Source organism: Eulemur rufifrons, chromosome 10, assembly GCF_041146395.1.
Source record: "Eulemur rufifrons isolate Redbay chromosome 10, OSU_ERuf_1, whole genome shotgun sequence".
NCBI classification, from domain to species: domain Eukaryota; kingdom Metazoa; phylum Chordata; class Mammalia; order Primates; family Lemuridae; genus Eulemur; species Eulemur rufifrons.
In genome coordinates, this window is record NC_090992.1 from 25,608,873 (window position 1) to 25,636,317 (window position 27,445).

General features: G+C 33.7%; 1 protein-coding gene across 3 annotated transcripts in view; it reads left to right on the forward strand.

Annotated features, from left to right (window-relative positions):
* CLINT1 (clathrin interactor 1) overlaps positions 1 to 27,445 on the forward strand; it is a 64,081-nt gene that overhangs the window by 13,105 nt on the left and 23,531 nt on the right. For all 3 annotated transcript variants that reach the window (XM_069484300.1, XM_069484299.1, XM_069484301.1), the window contains exons 2-5: positions 21,450 to 21,554; positions 22,103 to 22,199; positions 24,140 to 24,248; positions 25,200 to 25,364. In XM_069484300.1, the coding sequence (XP_069340401.1) occupies positions 21,450 to 21,554; positions 22,103 to 22,199; positions 24,140 to 24,248; positions 25,200 to 25,364 (476 nt within the window). The remainder of the gene's footprint in view (positions 1 to 21,449; positions 21,555 to 22,102; positions 22,200 to 24,139; positions 24,249 to 25,199; positions 25,365 to 27,445) is intronic.

Consider the following 27,445-nt stretch of genomic DNA (forward strand, 5'->3'; position numbering starts at 1 on the left):
AGTACTTTGTTTTAGATTTTTCTCCTGAAGGAATAAGATAATACATTTCATAAAATTACCTTAATAGTGTGTTTTAAATAGAATACCACCTATTTAAAAAGATGATTGTGAGTGTGCCAAAGTTGATCAAATTTCTTTGAGTTTCTATTTTATTTTTAAATGATGAGTAGGAGGGGTAATTGGAAGGGAGATATGAGTCAGGATACTTCCTCTACTGCTGCCATATAAAATGAGGGTAGGGTGTACCTTCTAGGACTGTTAAGAGAGTTAAGTGAGCTAACATATTACGAAGATGTTTAACATTGTGGTCAATAAATTCTTGTTTTTTTACTTTTGTTTCTTTATTTTAGTTTTGTCTTTGTGAGATAGCTTCAAAAGTTGTAACTCAAAAGCTAAAAGTTATAGATGAACAAAGATGATTTTTTTAGGTTAGTTCAAATTAATATTTTAAAAGTTGGCTAATATATTTTTATAAAATGTTAAACCCCTTTAATAGTGAAATGTATACTGTTGAAATTATTTTAGTGGCTATTTTATCATACCTGTGAAACTATTAATAGAATTGTATTTCTGTTTAATAGAATTAGATCTATAATGCAAATAAAACTCTTACACTGTACTAATTTTTGAATACCTTGTGTATTTGATCATCTTGTGAAGTCAGTCTAACATATGATACCTCTTGGCAAGAAAAACACCCCACTGTCCTTTTTTAAAACAAAATCGATCTAAAAAGCAAATAACCTGTGCAAGTGGTCTTAAGCAACTGCCAGCAATAGGAAAGAATATTTCACTTATACACAAAACAATGTGAGTCTGAAGGTGCTTAAAGTACAGAATAGGAGTGTTTTGTTTTGGTTATGAGTTATTGGATAGAAATAATACTCCTGTACTTTTAGAAAAATTCACCTTGGGAACTTAAAATATATTAGAAATTGCATTTGAAGAACTTTACTTGAATTGATAATGTGTACCACAGGATATACAGTTGAATTTGTAATGACTAGTGCTTGCAGAAAAGCAACTTTCAAATAAATATTTTATGTTAAATATTTGACTAAAAGTTTTTCTAGTAAGTGGGGATAGGATGAGTATTTCAGTTATTTAGAGTCATAGATATTCTATTACCCTTTATTTAAATATAACATTTTACTACCTTTTATTAACTTTGGTTATTAATTAGAATAATCGTAAGAACTTTGCAAATTTTAAGCTTCCTGGAGGGTGTCATTGGCCTATTTATTTGTTGAGTAAAATGACTTAAGGTTTTTTACTGATAAATACTTAAGACTGCTTGACATACCAACATGGTTTTAGGAGGGTGGGTGGTAGTGGGTATCCCCCCAAAATAAAACTTGTATAACTTACATAATACTGATTGTTCATTTTACAACAACTTAACTATCAAATAAGATGATGTTTATTACAAAAATCAGGAAAGCCTAAATTTTAAAATAAGTGTGTTTTAACTCTGGTAAACTTTCCTTTGTGTTAAAACTTATTCTGTACCTAAAAGCATAATGCTCTTGCTGCCTCTTAACTGTTCAATGTTTTAATGGAAGAGTGATTGCACTTGAGAGGTAGTTATTGCTTAGTTCAACTCTGAATAAATGTTCTTCAAATTGTAAAATCAAGAAAATGACAGCTCAAAATGAAAAGGAAATACCAACCAATCCTTTTCATGAAGTTTGATTTTGTTCCAAGTTATGTATGTTGCTTATTGAGGCAGATTTTTAAAAAATATATTTTGTATTGAGATGAAAGTCACATTACATAAAATTAACCGTTTTATAGTGTTCAATTCAGTAGCATTTAGTACATTCACAATGCTGTGCTATGAGGCAGATTTTTAAATAACTTTCTATTTTGAAATTAAAGTTTTAAGAATAGGAAAGCGAATACTTGTATATCCTTGAACCATATTCACCAATTTTTAAGATTTTGCCATATTTGCTTGTCATTCTTCTTCCGCACACTCCCATCTTTTTTTGTACACACACACACACACACACGCATACACACACACAACATTCTCTGATCCATTTGAAAGTTAGTTACGTACATCCTGCCCCATTTGCTTCAGTACTCCAATGTGCATTTCCTAAGAACAAAGATTATTTTCTTACATAGCTGTAATATAGTTACCAAATTCATAAAATTTAACATTGACACAGTAGTTTTATCTCTCTGTTGTCTGTATTCTAATTTTGTCAATTGTCCACTCCAGTACAGGATTCTGTCCAGGATTATGTGTTGCATTCAATTGCCATGACTCTTTAGTCTCCTTTAATGAAGAGTTCCTTAACCTTTTTTTTCTTTCATTACATAGGCATTTTTGAAAACTACAAGCCAATGTTTTATGGAATGTTCCTCAATTTAGGTTTAGCTGATGTTTCCTCAGGTTATATATTCCAAGCTGGTATTATTCCAAGCTGGACTGCATTAAGTGATTCTGTGTCCTTTTTCAAGAGGACACAGTGTCAGTATGCCTTTAATTGGTGATGTTAATTTTGATCACTAACTAGGTCAAGAGATTTGGTTTCTCTACCATGTAGTTACTGGTTTTCTCATTGCAACTAATAAGCAATCTGTGAGGCAACACTCTGAGCCCTCTCGTCATCAAACTGTCCCCTCTAGATTTAGCATCAGCTGATGCTTCTTGTTTGAACCATTCTTTACTATGATTGCAAAATGGTGATCCCCACCCCCAACTCCACCATTCTCTTCATAATTATCAGTTTACTGTAAGCAGGAGGCCTCATTGTTGTCTTCTTTCCCTTTCTGCATGAATTTTGATTTTATTCAATGGGTTGTCATCCATTACTGCCTTTAATTATTTTGATACTCAGATTGTCACAGATTAGGTCAGTGGGAGCCCAGTAAAGCCAGCCTGTGTGTTTTTGACATGCCTCACCTTCTTTTTCTTTTGAACACTTTCTCAGTTTCTGGCACAAGATGTTTCAGGCTTATCCTGTATTTTCACTGCTTCAGCCCTGGAATCAGCCATTTCTCCAAGGACCCCTGGTTTTGGTTCCATTTAGTGGTAAGGCAGATTTTTAAAATAGAGATTATATAGCTAATTATATATATATATATATAGAGAGAGAGAGAGATATATTTGTCATAATTATGACATGCTAGAACTTCTTGGTACATAAGATCACCTATAGTTCAAAGAGTTGGCAGGCAGGACAAAGCTCTTTGTAAGTATGGTGATGATATTTTTCTTTTGGATAATTAAAGTTTAAGATTTTGTTGTCATATTTTTAAATCTTAAGATAGTAAGATTTGTAAAGAATACTGTATTTCTGTTCTGTTTTCCCTATGTCCAGGAATGTAATTTGCTTTTCTTAAATCAATTAAGTATGAACAGACAAAAATTGAAGCATATGCTAGACAAGTATGTATATTGTAGATAATTATTCTGATTATGTTAATAAAATGCTCCCATAGAATGTATACTTCCTAATAGTATTTCCCATTAAAGCCTTCCACCTGTAATTCATACTTCTGTTATAATGCAACCCCATTTGGCATTTGAATTGTTTATACTAGTAGCTGATTACTGAGTAATTTAAGAGTCTTAATTATGGCAGTACGATTCTAATTAGAATGCTAGATGTTGGCACTTTAATTTAGCATACAGAAGTGTGAAATACCTATGTGTTCAAAATTTGTAGAGATAAATATTAAAGATTAATTTATCCGTGTATACTCACTTTTTAAAAAATTGATGTTGAGTCTTGCTATGTTGCCTAGGCTGGTCTTGAACTCCTGGGCTCAAGTGATCCTTCCCCCGGAGCCTCCCAAGAAGCTGGGATTTGTATATAATCTTAGGATGTATATCTTCAGTGTGGATTTATGCAGGCTTTACTCTAAAAGTAAATATATAATTCATTTGGAGTATGAAATCCTTTTGACCTAAATTGGAAAAAAACTGGCCATATGTTGAAAGTGGCATTTTTCCAGCAATTAAAAATAACTTATATAAAGAAACTGAAAAATTACACAATTTTAAATAAAACAAATACAAGTTCTTAATTTGAACATTAAACATAAAAGAGCTTGAGAAATTTGTTGGAGATACAACACTGGTTTTGAATTTAATGTAGGTAATATTCCTTTAGCCTTCTTGAAATTAATAAGGAGTAATTTGAAAATAACACACAATTGACATTTCTTTAGATTGATAACATTTCTCAAGTATGAGTTTTTAGAATATATGATGATAAACATCTTTTAGTGAGTTAAAGTATGTTCTTACTGCTTATATGATCTTTGATAAAGAAGAGTGAAATTATAGGTGTGTATCTCAGGTCAGATACACATATCCCAAGGGGAACAAGGTGTTGTAACAAGCAGTAATAGGAAACCACCTGGCTATTAATTTCATGCATATTGATCATCTGCGACTCTTGTAAGCACTTGAAATAGAGCTGTAAACAAGTTTTGGTGGAAAGAGGTAATTAAAAAGAACAAATAAACAAAATAATGATACATTCTGTGTTTTGAAGAAAAGAGGCTAAAGTAGAAAATAACGAATGGAGCTATAAATAGGGTGGCCAGAGGAGGCCTTTCTGAGGATATGGCGTCTACATTAAGACTGAAAAGTAGAATACAGAGAGGAGAGGAAAGAGTGTTCCAGGGAGAGGATATTCTGGAAAGAACAAGGGTTCTGAGTAGGGAAAGGGCTGGTGAGAAAGTGGGAGAGGAGTGTGGTAAGGAAGGGCATGGAAGAAGAGAGGTAGTTTCAGGGGTTGTAAGCCATTGCATGGAGTTTGGATTTATTCTTAGTGTCTTAAGAAGTTGGTGAGGAATTTTGATAAGAAAGTGAAATGGTCCCATTAATATAGCTTATACTTGGTGCTAAGTTGGATAATGGATGGGAGGGGAGAACGAGTAGAAGGGGATAGTGGTTGAAATCATGATTATAACACAGCAATTAAGAGCATGATCTCTGGACCTTCATCTTTGGGGTCAGACTGCCTGAGTTGAAAACTGAGCACACCACTTAATGGTTGTATGACCTTGAGTGAGATACTCAACCTCTTTGTGCCTCAGTTTTCTCATCTGTAAAATGAGGATAATAGTCTCTTCATAGAATTGTTAGGATTACGTGAATTGTATGTTAATAGCTTAGGGCAATGCCTGGCCCATTAGAGTTAGATGGTTAAAAACCAGTAAACAAACACGTATTGCTGGAATAGAATATGAAGTATGGAATAAAATGTGTTCGTTTGCCTCTGCTATTTGTCTTACTTTGGAGGGAACACACAAGATATACGGCTATACAGGCAGTCTTGGCTTTGCACAGTTCTTCTGTGGTAACAGATTGTGCAAAACAAGGACACAGTTCCAATATGTACAAGTTTCAGTTAACATGCCATGTAATGTGAAAATTGCTTATATAAAAGAATTACTCATGTATAGAAGTGAAATCCGTGCTGGCTTCCAAATCCATAGTTGACAATGAACATGAGTAGGAGGAAGTTTAATGTTTTTGATGTATTTTTTAACCTTAGATTTCATATTTAATTCTTAAAATCTTTCTGTGGGACACAGAAGTCTTATGCCAAGTTACCTTAACTTTTTATATCTTGCTTGGCTTGGGTTCAGTGAGTTAATTTTAGGGGAGATAGTAAAATTTAATTTTATTTAATTTTATTTTATTGAGATAGGGTCTTGCTCTGTCACTCAGGCTGGAGTGCAGTGGCATCATCACAGCTCACTGCAGCCTCCAGCTTCTGGGCTCAAGCGACCCTTCTGCCTCAGCCTCCCGAGTAGCTGGGATTATAGGGGAATGCCACCATGCCCAGCTAATTTTTTATTTTTTGTAGAGACACAGGGTCTTGCTATTGCCCAGCTGAGATAGTACATTAATATATCTTTTTAGCCATGTCCCCAGAAGACCTGGGATTGAAACATTAGTCCATCATAGCCTTAAAAAATTTGGTTTTTGTGAGGATAATGTTTATTATGTCATTCTCTGCGTGTGTTTGTTTGGTAGGGGGCATTTATTTCAGTCCTTCCTATGCATATCTTGGTCTCAGCTTCCTTACCTCCCTTTCATCCTCCTCTATTCTCAAGATATCATAGATTTCATTTATATATTCACTAGTCAGGTTTTTGGTTTTTTTTTCCTTTCTGGAGACAGAGTCTCACTCTGTTGCCCGGGCTAGAGTGTTGTGGCGTCAGCCTAGCTCACAGCAACCGCAGACTCCTAAGGCTCAAGCAATCCTACTGCCTCAGCCTCCCGAGTAGCTGGGACTACAGGCATGCGCCACCATGCCCAGCTAATTTTTTCTATATATTTTTAGTCATCCAGATAATTTCTTTCTATTTTTTTGGTAGAGATGGGATCTCACTCTTACGCAGGCTGGTGTTGAACTTCCTGACCTCGAGCGATCCTCCTGCCTTGGCCTCCCAGAGTGCAATGATTACAGGCGTGAGCCACCACATCTGGCCCACTAGTCAGTTTTTAAGTACCTGTTTTATGTGAGGCATTCATTGTTAGGCACTGAGAGGGGAAACAAAACTGCATGAGACATGGTCACTTCTTGTTATTTGAAGAAGTTATGTTTTAAAAAGTCACCATGAACCCAGAAGTAGCAAAACAAACCATTGTACCTAGGGGAAAACACAGTGTTAGGTTCCTGTGAGCCTCTGGTCACATTTTCTTCAGCCAATCAATAATTATTTTATGTGTGTTTTTATTTAAAGACATTTAATATATATAAATATATATTGTTGATTCATTAACATTGAACTCACTGTCAACAGCACTATAGCTCATGGCTGAACAAAGTTTAACCCATATTTCATATTTTCTCTGTAAGGCACATCACAACCTTCTTGAGCTTGGGAACACACTAGATAGCACTTAAACATTATGCTTGGTTGAGGGCCATTCCATACAGCAGAATTGCCAATGTAAAGCACAAAAATGAGAAGAGCATTATACTAAATAAACTATAGAAAGTTCACTTGTTTATAGTATGAGCACTGAAGCAAGAAGGCACAGTATCACTTTGTTTGACCTCTGCTGTTCATGTGTATGATGGATGACTCAATTCTTTGCTCCTCTGTATGCGTCCATGAATGACCATGAAAGCACCATGAATATTGATTTTGGGGTTACAAATGCATTTTAGTAAGTAGGCAAATTGCAAATATGGAGTCCACAAATAAGGCGATCACTCGACCTGGTTTTTTAAAACTTGCAATGTATTAAGGGAATTTCATACATAGCCATTGTACGAAGAAGAATATAATACATAAGAGTTATAAATGTAATGTTAGATTGGATCATAGGAAGGGGAGATTATGGGTTGAAAAGAACAAGAAGTCTTCATTTTTGCATCTTTCTTAAAAACCAGATCTGAGGTTGGGGACCGCTGCTTTAGAGGATGGGTTGGATTGATTGTGAAAGGTGTGGATCCAGAAATCTAATTTCCAGCATTGAGACTGATCTTTGTTTGGATTGTTGCTTATTTTGTTATTGCCTGTCTCTCCATGGATACTCCATGAGAATGAGTTTTTTTTCTTCACTGCTGTATCTCTGTACCTAGAACAGTGCTTGGCAGAGGTGCTCAATAAATGCTTGTTAAATGAATTGTTAGTTCAAGAAAAAACAAAAAACAAACAAACAAAAAAAACCAGATTTGAAAGGTGGGGTGAGGATTCCAGGAGCACACAGTCACTGTGATAAGCAAGCACAGGGCATGTTGGTGATGCAGTAATGTTAATCAGCTAGTAAAGCAGCATAATTATTCCATAAAGGAAATGAAACAGAAGTAATGGGAGAAAAGGCTAGATAGGCAGGTTGAGGCTAGATCATGCAGGTTTCTTCTGATCACCAGTTCAATTAGGACTATTTTTAGTCCTAAAGAAGCTATTTAAGAAAGAAGCTATTTAAGAATTTTAGTCCTTTTGTTCAGTTACTTAATAAATATTTGTTAAATACCTGGTGTTACCAAGCCTATTTCAGGTGCTGGGGATCTTTAAGTGAGCAAGATAGTTTGTGTCCTCCAGGTGTATTCAATCCAGAGGGGGAGACAGGCAAGTAAGCAAACATGCCTGTTAAAATACACTGGTTTTCGTTTGAGTTCAAGATAGTAGAAAGCACAGGGTGCTATGAAGAACATGTACACGGACCTCCAACTGCTTTGGGAGTTAAAGGAAGGTTTCTCAGGGTGAGTAGCATTTGAATTAAAACCTGATGATGAGATGGAGTTAGCTGGGGAGCAAGGACAGAATGACCAGCCTGTGCAAAAGGCCTAGAGGTGAGAATGACGCACTGATGGGACTGAAGAAGTAAACTGATATCTCACATTAAGGATCTTTTGTGTCATGTTAAGGAATTTGGACTTTATCTTGAAGGCAATAAGAGAGCCTTTGCTGAATTTAAAATTGTGTCTCAGGTGGGATTTGTATTTTAGCAAGAGCTCCCTTTGGCTCTAGCCTGGTGGGAGTTGAATAAAAGCAGAGACTGGTTACAAGACTGTTTGGTAATATGGTAAAAAATTCTGGTGACCCTGGACTAAGGTGGTGTTGGTGTGGGTAGGGGAGAAGCGTACAGACATATTTGAGAGGTACTTAGGAAAAGAACTGAAGAGACCTGGGAGTAGATTGGATGTTGAATGGGGGAGGAAGAGAGAGAAGTAATCAACAGTGATGGCTCAAACCGTCATCCAGGATGGTCCCGTCCACTGATACAGCAGAAGGAAGATGTTTGCGGGAAGGTGGTGATGAATTTGTGGTGGACTAATGTTAATGGCCAACACTAAGTATTAGAAAGACTAATATGGTCATGGTTTGGGAGATGAATGAAAAAAGATGATACACCAGAAATGGAGAAACTGTTAAATGGCTTTTGTAGGAATCTAGGCTAGAGGTAAAATGCCTGTGTTTTTAATGCAGAATTAATAGGTTTGGGAAATTAATGGGAGGTAGACATTGAGGGAAAAGGTCCCCAAGTGGATGACTCCAAATATCCCAGTGACTGCATGTAGCCAGCCCAGCTTTAAGATATGCCCTGAGATCATTTTTCAGGTAAAAAGTATTAAAACTACCTTCGTGTTGCTACTTCTCAAATAATAAATAAAAAGTAATATGTTATTGTTAAAAAGCAACTCTGATTTGTAAGAATAATCCCATTTTCACCCTTTTGACTCAATAAAGCTAATTTCTTTTGAGTATCTTGTATGTATGTTTAACTGGCTCGCATGAAAAATGTTACTTCTCCAGGAGGGGGCCCAAGGAAGTAGCTGCTGTTGTGAGAGCAAGAGTCCATGGAGAGAGGCCATCTCTTTCCCTGAGCTTTTTGCCCTGTTTCTCTGTTTGTTCAGCTATGCATTATAAAATAAGTAAAATATGAAGGAAAAAGAAAGATGTTTAACGTAAGGTTATTCAGTGAGGATTAAAACTTAAAGCTAAAAATAATTGAGAATTTTGAAGGGATTGAAGAAAAGTTTAATTTTTTTTAACTCCAGTGTAAGTAGGCACAAAAAGTAAAACGTGATTTAAAATAAGCAAGGTAGGAAACAAAGATCAACAGTAAAAACCAAGATTTTTAAAAATGAGATCTAAAGCAAGATAAAGTTAGTCAACAAGAGTTTAAAAACATAAAGATAAAAGACTAAGGAAAAGCTATCCATTAGGCAGAAAATAAGAAATAACAGATACTAAAAACAAGGGTGGTAAGATGAAAAGTATTATAAATTAACAGTGTTTTTGGAAGTTTGAAGAAAAGAGTAGTCTTTTAAGAATAGCATATACCAAAGTGGATTTCTTGGGACACTTAGAAGATGTTCCAGGAAAAAAAAAAAAGTTGTCTCAAAAGTTTTAGAAGTACACAGTATCCCTCTTGGAGATTCACAGTATACCATCAGAATAGTGAAGTCTCTGAGAAGTGTTGCAGTAATAAAGTTGCCTTTGTTTAACATTTTCCAAACCTCCCCATGGAATCCTTTTCTCACATAGTACCTATATCGTGTCTTCCAGAATATTTTCCACAAAACACCACTTAGACTACTGTTTTAGAAGAAAATCAAAATGAAAATCTTGAAAGTGTAGAGAAACATTGTAAAAGAGAAAAAATCAGCTGGAAATAGAAAAATATTCGTTTTGGGTTGGGGCTGACATTCCTGGGGAATAGTTTTCTTTTAAAGCAGCATTGTTCTGCATCTAGCCAAGGGGCAGGGAGCAACTTGGCACCCTTACCTTTTGGTTCTTCCTCTGCCCAAAGCTGTCTTTTCTGCTTTTATCTGTGCAGACTGGATTGGACATTGATAGAACACAGACTGCTGAGGCAGGGGAGTTGGGGGTGGTCTCCAGTAGAATTAAATTAGCCCAGCCACGGGACACTTCCCTAGCAATTGGAGAGAAGTTTTCAGACAAGCACTATTTTAGTTTTCTTTTCCTTCCTTTTCTTTTTTTTTAAAAAGGTTGATTTTTTTTTCACCGTATAAATAGAAAATATTTTAAAAATTTCAAGCAAAAGCTCCCACTCCCACTCTACTTACCACCACCCTAATACAACTGTTTTCATGTGGGTTTTTATTGTCCTTCCAGGCTTTGCTTACATGCACATGTGTTCTTATATAGTTGTTAGTATTCATACAATTTTGTGTTGTGAGAGCTTTTTTTCTGTGGCCATGGAAGGAAAGGAATTTTCTAGTGGTAGCTGCCTCTGCCTTCTGCCTGTTGCTTACATGGTTCCAAATATCATTGCTGCCACATTTGGAAGCTACTTTGCGTCCTACTTCCCTTAACCACACAGTTTATTCTTCTCTCTTGCTTGTCATAAAACACCTCCCCCGATCTGACTGCTGCCAGAGTGCCTCTCTGGAAAATAATAACTCCTTAGCGTCATGGGACTAGCCTATGTCAAGACAGCTTTTCTGTAAGCCTGTCATCTGCTGCCCAGGTCATAATAGCAGCAGCACCTGTGCTAGAGAGGGTGAAGAAGCACTTCCATATAAACCATTAAGACCCAGTCATCCAGCCATTTCCTAGTGTAATGGTTTTTGTTTTGTGGAGGAAACACAGTACTGAAACTAAATATCATGGCCCTTCTCCCTTTTTGCAGCCAGACACCTCAGAGTAAATTCTATGGACCTTATTTTCAGCATGTTGAAAGCTCAGAATTCTGCTTTTTGTATTCCTAAATTGTAAATATAAGCTTCATGCTAGATAATGTCCCTTCATGTTTTAATAATTTAAAAGTCTTTATTTTTGGTATAATTTGCTATGAGATATGCAACTCCAATAGTTGATGTGAATGAGTTACTTTAGTGAATCCAAAAAAGTTGGAGACTTTTTGCTTATTTTATCAGACTTAACCACTAAATGAGAAATTGCCACTTAATATAAAATAAAACCCTTGCTCACATTTGGTGGTGCATCAGATTATTAAGGAGAGTGAATTTCAAAATATGAACTCTAAGATTTTCTGTGGGTTTTTTAAAATTCTTAAAATTTATTATTTCTAGTTATATTTTAGGATAATTTTATACTAATGAAGAACATATCAGTTGTTAGGAGTTTTCTGTGGTGTGACTTGCATTAATAGATTCTTGCCTTTAGTAATATTCATTTTCAATTCTTCAGCCATTTCTTAAGCAGTAGAGTCATTTTTGCCTTGTTGTCTAGTTCTTTCCCTGAAATCTTAATTTTATTGTCTGTACTGGGTCAGATAGATGACTTGTTACCATGACTGTAAAGTTTTGCAATGAATAAAATGTGGGTAAATAAGTAGTATTGTGCCAGTTGACTCATAAGGGGCCATATTTAGGTTGATTGTTTTCAACCCAGAAATAATAGCAGAACACTATATGTGCTAAATGCTTTATACATATCATTTTATCTACTCTCCATAGTAATAGTAGTACATAGAGACTTTTCAGATAAGGAAACTGAGGCACACAGTGGCTGATTTGTCCAGGGCTCAGAATTAGTATATGCTAGAGACAAGATGCAGGCCCTAATAATCTTTAATAAATTATTGATCAGTAATACACATATTACTTTGTTTTTATCAAAATAGCCATAATAGATGAAGCATTTTATGAAAATACATAAATGTGCAATATTTTTCTTTAGTGTGGCCTTGTGTTTTGGAACAGTTCCTGGGGTCTAGGCCCATTTTAATATCTGAAAATGGGCCGCTATCAAATAGGTTATTTTATTTGGTATTGCTAACCACTGAAGTTGTAAGGAAGAGGAAATAGTTTTATAGTTTCTTCCTCCCACAGGTCATAATTTAGTTGTGGACATCAGGATGTTTTTCTTGGCTTATCTTATTCATGCAGTTTTCCTTGAACATCTGTTACATAAATTACTAAACTATTTTGGAAAAGTTGCCAATTTAAGTCATGCTTAATAGCGATCAAGAGGTTGGTACCTTTTGGAAAGAAGAATTAAAGAACAGACTTTAAGGAGCAGAAATCCCGCTATTATCCTGTTTTAAGTACTTTTGGATCAATCCCTATATTTTTTGAGGCATTAAAATAATTATATGTGATTTTTAGCATTTCCCAGAAGATTATATGTTGGGCTATAAACATTTAATGACCTTTTATATAAAATGAGTTATTTAGTCCCTGCTTCTATAAGTTTTATTTCTTTTTAATGATAAACTTATGTATACATTGTAATGCTTTTGAAAGGATTATCATTTGAAGCTAAATTTAGATCATTTATTTTGTATAGTCTATTCTGACCTTGAATGCTATATAAACTGTAAAAGAATGATTTTGGGAATTTTTTGGGAAAAAATTCTTAAGATTTATTACTTCTGCTAATTATATTTTAGGACAATTTTATACTTAGGACAGACACACCAGTTGTTAGGACACTCAGAAATTCTAGGTGTGAGTTTGGTTAATTTTGTCCCAGCCAAACTGATACTGAATTAATACTGGAAATTTTCCTGGAATTTTATGTAAACTCTAATATAACCAAGAAACCAAGTATTTCTTTAATGTACGGTTTGAAATTGTAGGGATTTGAAATGCTGGCTTTTAAGCTTGAAATTTTTAGATAAAGGCTATTTGTAATACTGATAATCTGTAATGGGTATTTTTAGAAATTAGAAGAGAAAGTATGGTATAAATTGTTTAATGTTCCCTATTAGATCAAAGTTTTCAGATTAAATTTCTTTTGCATTACGTTTTCTGTTTATCCATCCTTTCTAAAGTACTAGGTTCTCGATTGATTTTTCTGTTCAAAGTTTTGACTTTTAAAAACAGATCCAGAAATGTTTTTAACATAAAATAATTTATAATTTTGTTATGACCCAAATCTGACATGCATGTATGGGAACAAGTTGCTTAACTAAGCCAGTCATTGGCATCTATCTCATAATTCAGCTTTGTTCTCCAGCTCTGGGGCTGTGGTAACAATTTAATTTCTTTGTGAAAAAAATAATTCAAGAAAAGCCAAACTCTAGTGCCAGTAGTGAATGTGGTAGAGTAAGAAAATGACAGTCCAAAGACAGAAAGTATTTTATATGTATATTTAGAGAGGAACACATTGAGTTTGGCAGTAGCTTGACCTGATCAAATCTATGTGGAATCAGTATATGAAAAGTGTTCTGCTATGCAAAAGTTTCTTACCTGAGAAATAAAATTTTGGTGACAGTACATATTGGTTACCCTGTGGTGAGGAAATATAATATGCACAGGATACTTTAACTTTTGATTAATTCTGGGCGATTGTCAGTCTGTACAGATTTTTCATTTTCATAATTTTGAAGATACACAAGAATATTAAGGGTTGTTTTTTTTTTTTTTTTTTGTAGACAGAGTCTTGTTCTGTCACCCTGGCTAGAGTGCAGTGGCGTCATCATAGCTCACAGCAACCTCAAACTCGTGGGTTCAAGTGATCCTCCTGCCTCAGCCTCCTGAGTAGCTGGGACTACAGGCGTGTGCCATGATGCCCGGCTTGTTTTTCTATTTTTAGTAAAAGCGGGGTCTTGCTCTTACTCAGGCTGGTCTTGAACTCCTGAGCTCAAGCAATTATCCAACCTTGGCCTCCTAGAGTGCTAGGATTATAGGCATGAGCCACCGCACCTGCCCTATGCATTTATTATATAGCTTTATTTTTTTCTACTTGTAGGGTATTGTTCAGTGTTCATTTGCTCCCCCTTCCTTGTCTGCTTTCATTCCACCAAAACTGAAAAATGCTTTTCTAGAAAACAACTTTATAATACTTATCTTTCTACTTTATCTGTAAGCAGGACAAATACAGTCTAAAAATATGAGTTAAGATTATAAGAATATCGAGCCATAGCAATCAACAGTGTTCAGTAGTAGGAAAACACCAAGAGTGATTAAAATCTGTGGTTCAGTTCTTTGCCCCCATGATAATACTGGATTGAACTATTTACTGAAATTGAAGGCCAGCATTTGTCAGAATGAAGCAAAGAATTTAGTAGTAGAATTGATACGAGAATGGCATTTGGCTTAGAAAAGAGTACAGTCCTTAATTATTTTACAGCTCCAAAACAATTAGAATTTCAAAAATAGTTACACCAATTAGGGGTATTTTTCTATGGCCTTACATCATGTAGGAAGGGAACAACTGGAAGTGGTGTTTTTGAAAATTAATACATTTTTTGTGGTTTTACTGTCACAGACAGACAGCTTGAGTTTGGACTTAGGCAGTTTCTCGTCTGTACCATGTTTTTAAGATGTTTTAGGTACCCGGTTATAGTAACCAACTTGATCTTTCTTTGTCCGGAATTATTCTAAAAGTAGATTTAAAAAGGACTATGGGTCTCCCCTCCTCCCTCAAAACCTGGCAGTAAGCTGCTCTTTTATTTAATTTGATCGTAGTATTTTTTTTGACTGAGATAGCTAAAGGATGAGATATAACATTTCAATGTAAATTTTTGATGGTTATTTTGAAAAGCAGAAAGTTTCATGTTTCAGCATTTAGAATTTTAGTGTTCCCTCTTGAAAAGTAAAGAGAGAAACAGAAGGTGCATAATCCGGCATAGTCCTCTGTGTAAATAATTGAAGTCTTAAATAACATGCACATGAGCAACCCACATACATGTTATATCATTGGATTTGAAAAAAGGTTAGATGTTTTTTAAGAATCCAGGTTACTCTTTTCTGAAATCTTGTTATTGTAGAACAGATAAAGAGAGCCTCAGATTTTAGATGTTTCAGATTTCAGTTTTTTCCTAATCAAATGGGTGTTTTCTTTGCTTTTAACTGTACATGTGTGAGGTAAGAGAATATTGGTTTCCTCCATTTCAATTGGATGGTTTGTATTAGTGTTTACCAAAACCAAAAAATGTAATTTCCATGACTGAGAATATGTCTCTTTTCTTAATGTTAGTTCAACATTTAGCTCTTTTAGTAGCATAATTTATGATGTTGCATTTGATGTCCTCTTACATACTAACTAATAGGCCTTTTTATTTAGATCTGATAATACTAATTCTCTAATTTTAGGGCAGTGTGGCATAATAGAAAATGGACTTTGGAATAAAAAGACCTACTAAGTTTAACATCTGCCACTTACTAGTTCTGGGATTCTAAGTGAGTTTGTTTCACTTCTCTACTAAGGAGTTGCTATTGCATATATTTTTCCTCTCTTCTCACTTTTTATTTACTTAAGTATATCTTTTTTGATAGAGAGGGCAGCATTAGAGAGAAAGCAGCCAGGTTTAGGGTTGTATTTGGTTCTTCTGTACTTTTCTGAAATTTATTTTATTGGTTTTCTTCTTATGATATGGAGAAAGCACTGTAGTTTATTATTGCTTTAGCACTAAATATAATATTTGCTGTAGCAAAATTAACTCTTCTATTATTGAGCCATGTTGTCACTTGTGGTGTTAAGATAGTTTTTGTTGCTTTGTGTTTCATTTTCAGATCAATAAGACTTTTTTTTTTTTTTTTTTTTTTGAGACAGAGTCTCACTCTGTTGCCCGGGCTAGAGTGAGTAAGACTTTTTTTTGATGGGTAATAAATATCTATCCATGTGGACTATCAGTTTTTCCACCTCCTCACAGCATTTCTATAGAGCCTCAGATTTTCTGCTAACAATGAAAGTAATGTATTTGTTGAATTTAGCAGTAGTAGACTTCTTGACTGTTGACCATACATTTGATACTGTTCACAGGACTGTAATGAGATGTAACTTGGTTTTAAAATATGAATATTAAATCTATAAAATGTTCAGCTTGCAAATAAGGGTAATGTGGTGAAGGTCATCCCCTGATTAAAAAAAAAGAATATCACAAGGTCCATTATCAAGCTTTTAGAGTTACTCTCAAAACTATTTCTCTAATGTTTTGGCAAGGAACATAAAAGAAAGAACAAATGTTTCCAGCTTAAGTGACTTGTTACCTGAGGAAACTTTCTTCTTCACTGTTCATTTTATGGGTGTTTTATGGTTTTAAAAGATTTTTTTTAATTCATACTTCATAGGGAGCATAATTATTTTACGAAACTTCATTATAAAAGTATCTTTTTTGAAATCTTTGTGGCATTGAGGTTAAGGGATAACTTTTAAATACAGGTTTTGATGTCAAGAATCATTCTTCCCTAGTAGTTTTTAAAAAAATCATGTTAATTTGAAAATTAGGTACTTAAATTGTTCCTTCTGGTTTTACACACATAGCATTTGGTGTACATATTTTAGTACATATGCATATATTTTAGTTAGCAATTTGCTGTACTTAGTAGCCTGATAAGGTATCGGAAGTACAAATAATATTCATGTAGTCTTGCCTGTAAACAGTTAAAATCTAGCTAATGATTATATAGCACTTGAGTTAAATTTTTAATGGTCTTTATTGGTTTTCCCTTGGTTACAGTGTAATACTCATGGGAAAAAACTTGGAAAAGACAGAAAAATAAAGAAAAAAATACCATTATTTAAAACTATTGCTTGGGACTAAGTTATGTTTGTGTCTGTCTCTTGCTGTTTTTGTCTCTGTGTCTGCATGTGTGTATGCATATGTATGACAAAACACATTTAAAGGTCGCAAAGAAAATATTTCCTGATCTCAGGGTGAGAGAAGTCTTTATAATAAGCTTAAAACAAAAGGAAGAAACCATATGAAAAATATAGACTCATTGGACTTCATTTTTTAAAAAAAGAAAATTAAAGAGGCAAGCTGGGAAAAATACTTTTTACTGCATTCATCTGTTTCAGTTTCCTTACTCCTTTATTAGCAGTCAGGACCACATTATACCTATATGTTACCTTTTTTCTTGCTGTATAGTTTTGTTTTAGCAAAGCATATTTTTGAGCTTTTAAGAGGAAAAAATGTCAGTAGTAAGGACTGCTTGTTTTTTTCTTGTTAATCATTTTACTCATTATTCTTAATACAGAAGAAGCGTTGATTATCTTAACCAATTCTATCTCTAAAAGCTGGACCCAGGTAAAATAACGTGGTATTTTATCAGTATCGAGTGGTCAAATAAGCAGAAAATAGAGAATAAAGAGGAGGGCCACAATGAACACTAGTAGCTTACAGACTGAATAATCGACCCTTGACTATTTGAGTGTTAGCTGTGTTTACACAGCTATAGAAGCATGTGTGCAGAACTTAAGGATGGTGATTTAGCAGTTGGCATTAAAGATCCAGTGGTGCTTGGTTGTGTAAAGTCCTTAGTCCTGTCCTACCTGTTGCTGGGGGTGTTGTGAGGAGCAAATGTGAAAGTGGATAAAAGCACTGTGGAAGCAGTGAACAGTTTTACAAATACAAACAATCATGGTTGTATTTGTAGATTTTTTCCCTTGTATTTTTCATTCTTTGGTCATTCCCTCCATCTTTGCCGTTCTTTCTCCCTTTTCTTTTTTACCTAACATTAGAGTCCCTCAAGTTTTGATATTTGTTACCAGTTATACTGCTTATTGAGTAGTAGTAGTTACTGTTACCTTTAAACAGTGTGATCTTAATCATTATCTGTCATTATCAGGATAGAGAAACCTCTTCTTCCAGTCACTCATTTCAAGACTTCTGTTTTCAGCAAAGAGAAAATTTACATATTGAATAAACCTAGAATACACATGAGGAGGGCTCATTTTGTGCTTTCTGGTGACTTCAGATTGTTCTCAAAATTACAGATAACTTTTTAATGCTAGTGAATAAATGTCAAAAATATAGCTACATTTATTAAAATTATTTTTCTTCCTTTACTTTTCCCTTCTCCATTATTACATTCTCAAGTCTGTTTATGTTTGAGGAAAAACCTAGAGATAAAAGATGGTTATTGGTGGTGATCATCAGAAATAATTAAAAACCATTAGACATTTTTGTGGATTGAGTCCTTTTTTGATACCAGTGTTAGGCTGGTTTAAAACAATACGCAGAAAATTTTTTTGGTGTTTGATCAGAGTATTCTTGGTTGCTTTCTCAGTGTTATAATTATGAGAAAGGAAATTTAAGTAGTAAAGTCCATGTCCAAAGACTTTGAGTCTTTAACAAAAGGTCTTGATAATGGTTGCTTTGTATTATTCTTTTAAAACTGAGTATAAGGAGATAATTTTTAAAATTTTCGAGTCAGGAATCTCAGTCCAGGATTGGTGAAAGTACAGAAGTCACTTGTTTGACTATAGTATTAGTCTAAATGGTGTGAAACTTATTGGTCTTTTTCTATAATTTTGTTTTCAGAACAGATTCTAGACTTTTGTCTGGATTTTGTGTCTGTTTAAAAAACCTGTTGAGAGAGCTCCCTCTAGTGTCTGAAATGTCCAGTCTTAAGACATTCATGTCAGTCATAGGAAGTTTTAAGAATTAAACTAGCTGTTTTTTCCTTTCACATCTGGACATAAATTTTTTTATTTTTCTTGGAGGGGGAGGGGATTGTTTTTCTTTTTTAAAAAGGTCACTGGAATATGGGTAGGGCATGGATTAAGGGCAACAGAAAACATGAGAAAGGAAGGACCAAAATGCCATTTCTACCTTTCTAGAAATACTTATTTTTGAAATGACCTGGAATACGGCCAAACTACACAGTGTTGTTTTGTTTTGTTTTAGTTTGCATTTGTTTCTGAATTAAGTGAAGCTTAAAAATACTTTGTTTTGGAACCATCAGATGTAATCTTAGAGTTCTTTCCAGTTTCTGAAAGCAACAATTTCATTAGAATATAGCTTTAAAATAAAGCCTGATTCTCTCCATGGAAATGTTCTGTTATTTTTTTTGTTGTTGTTACATTAATATTAATAGTTGCCATATCCTTCTGTGGATATACTTTATAACTTGAGTATGTTCTGATGGCTCCCATTGTTTTTCAACCAAAGAAATAAGGAGAATCTTAAATTATTGGCTCTCTGCCACCTCTTCCTCTAAACACACAGCATTCAAACCCACAGGCCTTCAGCTAAGAATCTTGTGAAGGGTTACAGAAACAAGACCTTTCTCATTTGACCCATGGGCCTTTGTAGCTGGAACAAGGAAAGTAGTATTCTGAAAGCTACAGCATTTATGAAGGCTCCGGTAAAAATATTTCATGTACATGGGCTAGAGATTAACTCCTTTCATCTTGTTCTCCAACAAATTAAACAATGCAAAGAGATTTGAAGTGCATTCTTGGTAATGAAATGCTTGGGTGAATTATAATCCTCATTGCTATTGTTCATTTTCACAGCTGCATTTTTGACACTTTTAACTGCCTAAGCCACACATTCTTCAGCCACCAGGATAAATAAAAGTATTCTGAAATCCATCATTTTGTGGCGTCATAAATTGCTAATCCTAATCCTAATTGTTATTGGCTGCCTTGGTTTTATTTCGGCTCCATTGTTGATAAAATTTGGGGAAAAATTATTCTTCTACATTTATAAATAAAATAATTGTCAGTAGAACCATTATTGGGTTTTTGTGAAAATTCATTCATTAGTAGTCTTAAATTTTGAAGGGGGGCAGTGAGGATTATGGATTTATTTTAGTACCAGAGAAAGAATTTGTATTTATTTTATCAAATTAGTGGATATTTTAAGAGGCAGCTTTCTCTGAGATTTGAAAGAAAATAATAGGATTTGACTTTTTTCATAGTAGAACAGTGTTCTGATTTTAAATCTAGAAGCCAGATTTATTCAGTGATTTGGCAAGTCACATTTATGTGAATAATGGTTCCTTTAAATTTGACCCAAACCTGTTTATTGGTTTTTTCTTTAAAGCTAAAGAAATTAAAGTGCTTGCAATAAATTTGAAATTTATATTTAAGAGATTTGAGTGCCAATTTCAACCAAACCTTTGTTTTAAAAATAGAACTTTTTGATGGCTGAAAAAGCATATAGCAGAAGTGGGGTATGTCTAAGTAATAGTTACCCATTTCTAAGATTTAATTTTAAGTGGAAGATTTGTATTACCATATTCACAGGCATCTGTTTTAACAGTTATTCAGTAATAATTAGAATTTTAGATGTCAAATGAATAGTACTAGAGTATGTCACATTTTTCCAGTATCTCATTTCTTCTCAGAATGTCTTTGATTTCTTAAATTCATATAAGCATGAGAAATTCCATTTTAACAACAGGATTTTTAACTATCTTATATATGTTAAAGTATTTTTTCCAAAGATTATCTTTTCTTATAAAATATTTAATATTTTAAAATTCCCCTAATAGGTGGTTATTATACTTAATAATAATAGCTAACATTTATTATTTCCTATATGTCAGAAACTGTGCTAAACACCATTTGATAAGATATCCTTTGAAGGTAGTATTCTAACTTATTCCCATTTTATGTTTGAGGAAACTGAGATTAAGATAATTAAAATTAATTTTGCCAAAGGTTATAAAAGGAAGTGATTGGAATAAGATCTTTCTGACTCCTACCACCTATGTTCTTGATCATTGCTGAAATCTTTAGGGAAAATTGAAGACATTATACAATCTTTTGATGGAATATTATGTGGCCAATAATAGTGAGGGTTACGGTGACTATATAATGACATGGAAATTTATAGAAAGTGCTATAGGAAGTGAAACAAGACTAAGAGATTACAAGTAAATGCTCATAGTGGCTCTATTTATCATTCCTTTTTTTGAAACATGATATCGATAGTGTTTAGCTGTTATATAATTTTATTTAATTTACAGAATTTCTGTAAGCAGAAACATAAGCCTGATATAAACCAGGTACTGACCACTTAGTTTTATAATAGACTCTAGCATGTTCAGTTTCTTTTTAATTTGACCCAAAGCCATTTTTTACTGGACTTAATGTCAGCTTTAATGTAATCTCTCATCTGTATTCTTGATGGCTAATGGAATAGTAAAATTTTCTTAAGGATAACTTAAATGTGTTATATAGTGTCCTTGGGGTAGCTTGTGCACAAAAGATGTTTTCTTTCCCACCCTGTAGAGGTAGCTCATTAGGACACCCAGTAGTGTCATTATTAAGTTTTCATGTGTTTCTCAGTTTTGATGCTAATCTTTGTGCGTATGTGCGTGCATTTTTTTTTTCCTCTGCAGCACCAATGTGGTTATGAATTATTCAGAGATCGAGTCTAAGGTTCGAGAAGCAACGAATGATGATCCTTGGGGACCTTCTGGGCAACTCATGGGAGAGATTGCCAAGTAAGTGATAATTTGACTCAGCAGTGCAGGAAAAAAATCAAAGTATCTTTAGACAGAAATGTGAAATTTGCTTTCAGTTTTAAACTATTTAGCTGCCAAGTATAAATTTTGCATAATCATTTAAGATAATTTAGAAAGTTTTATGCAAGATCCATTCTCCTTAAAAACGAGCTCAAAAAACAGAACAACATCATTCCTTTTCAGTGATTGTTTCAAGACCTACTATAGCTTACCATGTAAAGTTTTGACAAATGAATATAAAATAACTTGAAGTTACAAAAATTTTTTCCTAATGAATATCTGGGCCACTGTGCTAGTGAATGAAGAGTTTGCAAAGTATATTAATCAGTGGGACTTACAAATGCGCTAGGTAGTGTATAAAATATAGGAAAAACATTTTCCAGAAAGTGTATCATCTAAATTTTTTGAATTAAGCTTATTAATTTTTTAAAATTCTTTGGAGAAGCACAGTAAATTAGAACAAGCCTGCCATCTACTGTCAAAATTAATATATTGCAAATTCTTAAAGAAAATTATTCCTTTTTCAGGGCCACATTTATGTATGAACAATTTCCAGAACTTATGAACATGCTTTGGTCACGAATGTTAAAAGACAACAAAAAAAATTGGAGAAGAGTGTATAAGGTATGGACATAAGTCTGTTTTAATTACTTGATGTGTTGAAAACAAATGATTAAAATTTAAGGTTTATATACATAAATGGTTTTTGAAGCACATTAAATCTAGAATAGGATTTTCTAAAACAAATGAAAGAAGTAGATTTTGTTATTCATGTTCTGTTTTCTAGTCATCACAAACAACTATTTTTAATGGAAAATATTTAAAATTAATAATACTTCTAAATTTTGAGTATTTTTATTTTATTTAAGATTTTTCCTACTAAAATATATTTATGCTTGTCAAAAGTAATGAATCTGTAATAGTATGCATGTTTAGTGTATGAGCAGTTAAGGTGAAAACTATAGTCTAATATGGTTTGTCATCTCTATATAAAAATTTACCTAATTTATAATAGTGTTATAGTATTCTGCACTCAAAAATGTTAGTTCAAAATATAATTAGAAGATCCTAAAATATATTAGACTTAAATTTCTAACATTTTAAACTTGTGATTGTGTACTCATCGGATTCCTTTCATTTAGTTTTGATCTCGTATAATGCAGAATTCTAAAACAACATAGTCATCTGTTCTTCTGTACCCACCATATTTTCTTGCTACTCAGAATAAGTTTTTCTGTTTTCCAAAATGGCATAAAACATTTATAAGTAAAACTTTGAAAGCAACATTTCTAGCTTTCAGGATTGACAGTCTATCCTTTAGTTCCATATTTTTTATGTTGTTTGTTTCCGAAAACATTCGTTGTTACTCCCTCAGCGTGTATGGTGTGTGATGAAATCATTGAAATTTCTGTAAATTAAATTTTATTTTTAAAATTAGAGTTTGTTTTTGTTTTTCTTTTTTAATTCTTGGGCAAATTACTTTTTTAAAGAACACAGTCAAGCACCATATAAGGACATTTTAGTTAACAACAGACTGCATATATGACGGTGGTTCTAGAAGACTATACTGTATTTCTACTATACCTTTTCTATGTTTAAATATGTCTAGATACACAAATACTTCCCACTGTGTTACAGTTGCCCACAGTATTCAGTACAGTAACATGTTGTACAGGTTTGTAGCCCAGGTATGTAGTAGGCTATACCATATAGGTTTGTGTACATTCTATGATGTTACTACAACAACAAAATTGCCTAATAACACATTACTTAGAACATATCTCCATCATTAAGTAATGCATGACTGTAAATTACTGGTAGGATAAGGTATTGTGCCCTTCAATTTCACCAAACTAGAGTTTTGTATGCCTAATCATCTTTAAGTGAGGTTTGTTTCAAGCAAGGTTAAGTTCAAAATGTGCAATTCATGATTTGTAGCGTATTCACAGAGTTGTGCAGGAGTAACTACTGTATGATTTCAGAACATTTTCATCACCCCAAAAAGAAACTCCATGCCCATTAGCAGACATTCTAAATTCACATTTTAACAAAATTTTCTTTAACATTAAGTTTTTTTCTTTTAATTGTTGGCAGCAACCTTTAGAAACAAGATCCACATCATTAATCTCAAAATTAAATTTGATCTGGGGAAAATGCTATAGGGTCAGGTAATTACCAAATAATTCTTCTGCTGTTTCTAGCAATTCATACATAGTTCCATAATGCTCAGATAAAAAGTAAACGTTGAGGCAGCTTTCTAAAACCTTATTGTTCATTTATATCATAGACTCAGATATTTTTGAATATCAGAATTACTGATTTTTAAAAATCTTTTGACAGTATCTAGTGGGCAGTTTATAATTATTTACTATGCTTAATATAAGAGGCATTTCAGATTAAGCATTAGACTATGTATTTAAAGTCTAAGGTAAGGTAAAGAAACCCTCCACTACCACCATGAAGATTGTTTATTTGCTAATGTTGGAAGTATTTTTTTTAACCATTTACAAAAGCTCTACCAGAATTTATTTCGTTAAATCATTTGGTGCTTTGTATTTTTACAGTCGTTGCTGCTCCTAGCTTACCTCATAAGGAATGGATCAGAGCGTGTTGTTACAAGTGCCAGAGAACACATTTATGATTTGCGATCCCTGGAAAATTACCACTTTGTAGGTGAGCAATAGAAAAACCTTATAAGCAAATTAAAACAGTAGTTGGAGTTGTCAGTCACCTGAACCAGCTTAGAAGCTTCTCTGCTCTAATTAGAATGTGACTGTTGCTGGTTGTGTGACGACTGCAGAATCCAAGACGTGGGGCCCTAGAGTATTAATTAGTGAAGACAAGAACTTGCAGAAAAGACTGGCTAATAACAACAGAACCAACACAACATGAGTGTTCGGGTTTATATTAAAATATGCACTGGAGACTGGTCCCCTGTGGTGTCCATAAAGGAATAGCTTTAATCATATGGGAAGAAAAGGTTAGAGCTCCAAAACACACACATCTGTTTGAAGCTGGGCTTTTTTCCCTCCCACCAAATAATATTTACTGTGCAAAGGCAGCAAGGCCAGAGTGTGTTTTGAATGTGAAAGAGGCTAGAGAATGAAGCACATTTCATTTTGTAGTGTACCCCAGTTGTGTGCACTTGAAAATTTCAGTTTTTGAGCCTCACTAAAGCTTATTAGTAGTAATTAGTGTTCCCAGACTTGTACTGGGGAAACCAAGACATTTTGGGTGCTTTTGAGTTATGAAAATGTTAAAGTGGTTTTTGTTAAAATACGATAGAAAAAGTAACATTTATGAATATGTCCATTTCCTATGGTCATCATCAGTGATCCTTTTTTAGTGGTTCTTTAATTGACCTTGCATAGTGCCATTATCTGTCGTCCTTTATAGTTCATCTTGACATGCTCTTGTAAGCCAAAATTTCATTTTAGAACTTAGTTTGCTAAAGAGAAAATGACAGAGTTAAATAGCACAATTTGCCTCTTTTTATTATTTATTAAATATTGAGGTTGGTTTTTTATGTTGAAGTTTTTGTATCTGTGTTTCCGTCTTAAAGACGTAATTGTCACATATTAAGTAAATTCTTAAGGTTTTGTTTCTCCCTTACCATCCTCACAGATGAGCATGGCAAGGATCAAGGTATAAATATTCGCCAGAAGGTGAAAGAATTGGTTGAATTTGCCCAGGATGACGACAGGCTTCGTGAAGAGCGAAAGAAAGCAAAGAAGAACAAAGACAAATATGTTGGGGTTTCCTCAGACAGTGTTGGAGGATTCAGATACAGTGAGTATCAAAGACAGGCTGACACCTATGCATCAGCGTAGCTTCTTGGGTATGTTTTAAGGATCACTGAAATACCAAAAACCAAAATGTTATTTTCTTTTTCCAGGAATACATAGAATGCTAAAATATACACAATCGTCATTTTGACTTCTATCACATGGATCTTGGGATCTATTTATTTTTAACTTTTGTGGATTCAAGAATATAATTTTAACCATTAATGGCTCATTAAATGACTGCAAACTTTGCAATGACATATGGAGAATAAAGCAAATGTATACTGTATACTCTTCCCATTAGGGTTACCATCTTTTAAAAAAGAAGGGGAAAAAAGATTTCTATAACTCACAGTTTTAGAACATGAAAATGTAAAGTTTGATCAAGAGAGCATCTTTCTGATTTGAAACCAATTTTTGGTTTCCAACTTTGGTTCCAACTTTATTTTTGACCCAAACTGACTTCTGTAAGTCAGTCCAGCCTCAGTGTCTCTTCCCTTATTTAAGCAATGCAGAATTTAACATAGAAAAAGGTGACTGTCGATACCATCAGTTTTTCATCTGTGCCTATCACTTTATTGTTCCTAACACATTTAACAGCAACTAGAACATTCATCTCTTATGTTTATTTTTAATGTAATAATAGAATGTAGTTTTTCTAAAATAGGGTACTAGGTGCTTGAAGCAAATTACATAAAGCAAGAACTCTCTGTCTCAGCATGTCCCTTTGGATTCATTCTTGTCTTCTGTGAGCTCTGACAATCTCCTGGTCATTTTGTGTATATACAGACAATACAGTGCTGTGTATCTTAGCAGCTGTGAATTGGAGCTCCCCAGCTTTCCCTACCTGTATCTAAGTTTGTTTATATTTGAATTAGGTTGAGACCTTGTAACTTCCTCAATAGAGCTATGTAAAAATCTTACATTATTTTGTGATTACCTATAAAATATCTTTACTTGTTTGCTCCTCTGCTTTCCTACCCTGAAAGAAAAAATACTGCACTTAATTAGCTAGTTAAGGATGTTTCTAACAGCAAAAAACATTCCCTTTTTTATGTTGAAGCTTCACGTAAAAGTCAGTTCTTGAATTGGGCAAGAATATTTCTCTTAGAACATATAAATATGTTTTAGGGTTTTTATTTGTTTGGGGGACTAAAGTTTTTGGATTATTTACCCAAGTAGTTATTCTTTAGCTTTTTCAAAGTACCTATAACAATTTAATATGTTTTTGAATAGAAATTGCTACTTGCAACTTATTTTCCCATTCTACTTACTTGTATCCCTCTTTTTCCCAGCATATTTAATTATATCAAATAAATTTAGAAAATTGAGTAGGTTTTCAGAGTCAGTCAAAATGAACTACCTGCACCATCTGCATTAGAGGTAGAGTTGAACATCCCATGTGTTTGTATCACATTCTTTGCTAAATTATTGTCCATGTTTTATATTATTCAGACTTAACTAAGCAACTTCAGTGATTTTGTATGTTTTTTCATTCTAACATTAATAATGTTTTACAAATGTCCAATATCTTTAACACTAATTATGATGCCCACCACTCTAACAACTTAGCTGTTCATTCACTTTTATTTTTCCTATAAGTTTCTTTTCAAAGTCTAGTTCATCACATTGTTGTTGATATATATATATATACACACATCGTTGGGAAATCATTTATTTTTTAAAAACCATCCTAGTTTAAATTTTGTATAGAAAACTTCATTGTGCCGTGTTTTTTTTTAAGTTGATGGTCATTTCCAGATTCAGTAGATATATTTTAAAATCCTTAAACTCTTACAGAAGAATTTTAGCCTTGCAATTTTAGCAGGCAGTTCAACAAAATGGTTTTATTCAATCTCCAAATGCCATGTGTACCATCAGAACTTGTTAACAAAAGTTTAAAACAAAAGCTCTGTTTGCCCCCTTTTGATTTTGTTGTTCCTCATTGTCCTTTTCCTTTTCTTCCCAATTTGCCTTCATTTTCAATGTTTTCTTTTTTTTGAAAAAAAAAAAACAACCTCAGGTAATTCCCCTGTATCTTCTTCCACTCTTGCTGCTTAAGTTGAATTTGGACATGGAAGGGTT